The sequence below is a fragment of the Olea europaea genome, chromosome 8 (assembly GCF_002742605.1).
Source record: "Olea europaea var. sylvestris chromosome 8, O_europaea_v1, whole genome shotgun sequence".
Lineage (NCBI taxonomy): Eukaryota > Viridiplantae > Streptophyta > Magnoliopsida > Lamiales > Oleaceae > Olea > Olea europaea.
In genome coordinates, this window is record NC_036244.1 from 4464640 (window position 1) to 4467897 (window position 3258).

At 38.5% G+C, this 3258-nt stretch overlaps 1 protein-coding gene across 1 annotated transcript; it reads right to left on the reverse strand.

Annotated features, from left to right (window-relative positions):
- Positions 1-2371: 2371 nt before the first annotated feature.
- Positions 2372-3124, reverse strand: LOC111398194. The gene is made up of 2 exons (XM_023025129.1): positions 2650-3124; positions 2372-2538 (listed from the first exon to the last, which is right to left on the reverse strand). Exons 1-2 carry the CDS (start codon positions 3122-3124, stop codon positions 2372-2374), a joined length of 642 nt encoding a protein of 213 aa, XP_022880897.1.
- Between the last annotated feature and the right edge of the window lie 134 nt (positions 3125-3258).

Sequence of the window (3258 nt, forward strand, 5' to 3'; positions counted from 1 at the left end):
ATCTTATCTGTTCCATCTTCTTTACATAGCTTTTCCTTTTGGTTCATAGAAGTGCTCATTTCTTTGCATTCTTCGAGTTTAAACTTCTTCAAAATCTCCTCGACGTATTTCTTCTGACACATGAAGACTTCATGTTCATTTTGTTTAATTTACATTCCAAGAAAGAAGGTCATCAAATCGAGATCTGTCATCTCGAAAGCCTCCATCATTTCCTTTTTGAACTCTTCAATTAAACTCATATTACTTCCCGTAACTAGAAGATCATCAACATATAATGAGATAACCAAAATCTCCATGCCAGCACACTTGATATATAGCGTGGATTCTGATAGGCTTCTGACAAATCCAAGACTCAGCAAGTGCTCATCAATTCTGCTATACCAAGCTCTTGGAGCTTGCTTCAAACCATAGAAAGCCTTCTTAAGAAGATAAACCTTATCTTCTTCACCTTCCTTCTCAAAGCCTTCAGGCTGCTCAACGTATATTTCTTCTTGGAGAACTCCATTCAAGAAAGCAGATTTGACATCTAGCTGATATACTCTCCAATTTCTTTGTGCTGCTATTACAAGTAGTAATCTGATGGTGTCTAGCCTGGCCACTGGTGCAAATGTGTCAAAGTAGTCTACTCCAAAAATCTGAGCGTAGCCTTTAACCACAAGCCTCGCCTTGTGCTTTTTGATGGAACCATCAGCATTGAGCTTGGTTCTAAACACCCATTTGACCCCAATGACAATTTCTATCTTCAGGTCTATCAACAAGCTGCCATGTCTTGTTTTTCTCAATTATATACAGCTCCTCCTTCATTGCAACCATCCAATTTTGATCAAGTTTTCCATCTTCAAAACCTGCAAGCTCACAAACTGCAATGTTGCATCTCTGATAAACATCAGAAAGCAATCTAGTGCCCCTGACTGGAGTGTCATCCATCACCTCATTTTGCCACTCTTCAGAGCTTTGTTCAACCGTATCTTGAAGAGAGAAATTGAGCTTCAAGTTATTTGACGCTTGATTAGTTTTCCTTGCTTCATCCCAATTCCATTCTTCATCTTCTACAAAATGCACATCTCTGCTGATGACAATTTTCCCAGTTTGTGGCTTAAAAACTTTGTAAGCTTTGGTGACATTGATGTAACCAATGAAGACGCCTGGTGATGCCCTCTTGTCCAATTTGTCACGCTTTGTATGTGGAATGTAAGTAAAACACAAACAACCAAATATTTTAAGAAAGTTCAGAGATGGTTTGTGTCCATTCCAAGTCTCGAATGATGTCTTATTCTTCACAGCTTTTGTGAGAAGCCTATTCTGCACAAAAAAAAAAAACCCCAGCAGTGTTTGCTGCTTCAGCCTAAAACTGCTTTGGTAGGTTCTTCTCATGTAGCATACATCTTGTCATCTCCATTATGAATCTGTTCCTTCTCTCACTTACTCCATTTTGTTGCGAAGAGTATGGGGTGGTTAATTGATGTTGGATGCCTTCCTCCTCACAAAAACGGTTGAATGATTCAAAGGTATACTCCTTGCCATTGTCTGATCTAAGAGTCTAAATTCTACAGCCACTCTCATTTTCAACTTTGGCTTTAAAGTTCCAGAAGACTTGAGCTACCTCTGACTTGTGCTTCAAAAAGAAAATCCAACACATACAGGTGAAATCATCAATGAATACTACATAATAGAGACTACCTTTCAAAGAAGGCGTTCTTTGTGGGCCTGCAATGTCTGTATGAATCAATTGCAACTTTTTTTATGCTCTCCATGTTGCCTTGGGAAATGGTATTCTGCTTTGCTTACCAAACTGACATGCCTTGCAATTTAGTAAGTGTTCATCAAACTCAGGTAGATCATTTGCCATTTGTCTCGCTTTCATTTGCAACAAGCCTTGATGGTGATAATGTCCAAGTCTCTTGTGCTAAATCTCCGTGACATTTTCTTTTATTAAAAAGACAGCTTGCCCCTTCTCTAGTGGATTAAATGTGAAGCTTTTTCCTTTCATTTTTACCTTAAACATGTCTTGACCAGTTGCATCCTCAATTAGGCAGTGCTTGTCTTTGAAAGTAACTTTGAAGCCTTTCTCAATTAGTTGACCAACACTTAATAGACTTTGATCAATTTCTGGAACATAAAGTACATCAATAATAAACTTTGTACCTGAACAGCTTGGTATTGCAACAGTGCCTCGTCCTTTCACTGCTATGTGGTTTCCATTTCCAATTCTGACTTTGGATGTCTCAGTAGGCTTCAAGTCCACAAAAAGCTCCCTGTCATGAGTCATGTGATTTGTGTAGCCACTGTTGATTAGCCAACATTCACTCAAGTCATTGCTTGAGAAACATGTTGCAACAAAAAGCCGATCTTCCTCCTCTTCTCCAACAACTTAAGCTTCTGCTTCTTGTTGCTGATTTTTACTCTTACAAATTACAGCTTCATGGCCAAGTTGATTACATTTACTGCACCTTGCATCTGGTCTTTCCCAACACTTGTAGGGTGGATGACCTTTCTTACCACAATGCTTGCATGGAGGATAATTTCCCTCTGAGTTTCCTGTCTTACCGTTGTTGTAGTTGTTTACAGTATTTTCTCCATTTGTTGGCTTATTCTTCTTATTATTCTTCTTGTTCTTTCTATAATCATTGTGTTTCGCTGGCAGTGCACCTTCAGCTATTCCATCTTTTCTCATGATTCTTCGTTGCTCTTGTGCTTGCAAGGTATTCAATAATTCTACCAAGGTAATCTTGGACAATTCCTTAGTATTTTCTAAGGTGGTTATTGTTGCCTCAAATCTCACAGGCACAGTTACAAGAATTTTTTCATCAATTCTTGAGTCAGTAAACTCAGAGCCAAGCATTCTTACTCGATTTGCGATACTTAGAAGCCTATCAATGTAGTCCTTGATAGATTCTGATTCTTTCATCCTTTGCAACTCAAAATGTCTTATGAGATTCAGCACCTGCATGCCTTTTATTTGCTCACCTCCTTCATATTCTACGTTGAGATAGTCCCAGATAGCTTTGGCTGACTTTAGAGATATAATCCGAGTGAATATGCTCGAAGAGACAGCAGTAAACAAGCAGGCCTTTGCCTTTGATTTCTTTATTTTTCTATCCTTGTGATTTTTAATCTGTACCATCATGTGATTGTTTGGTAAAGGTGGAATTTAATAGTCTTCTTCCATGGCTTCCTAGATATCCAAGGCTTCCAGATAAGTTTCCATCCTTACAACCCAGATTTGATAATTTTCACTATCGAAAACTAGAGGCACAA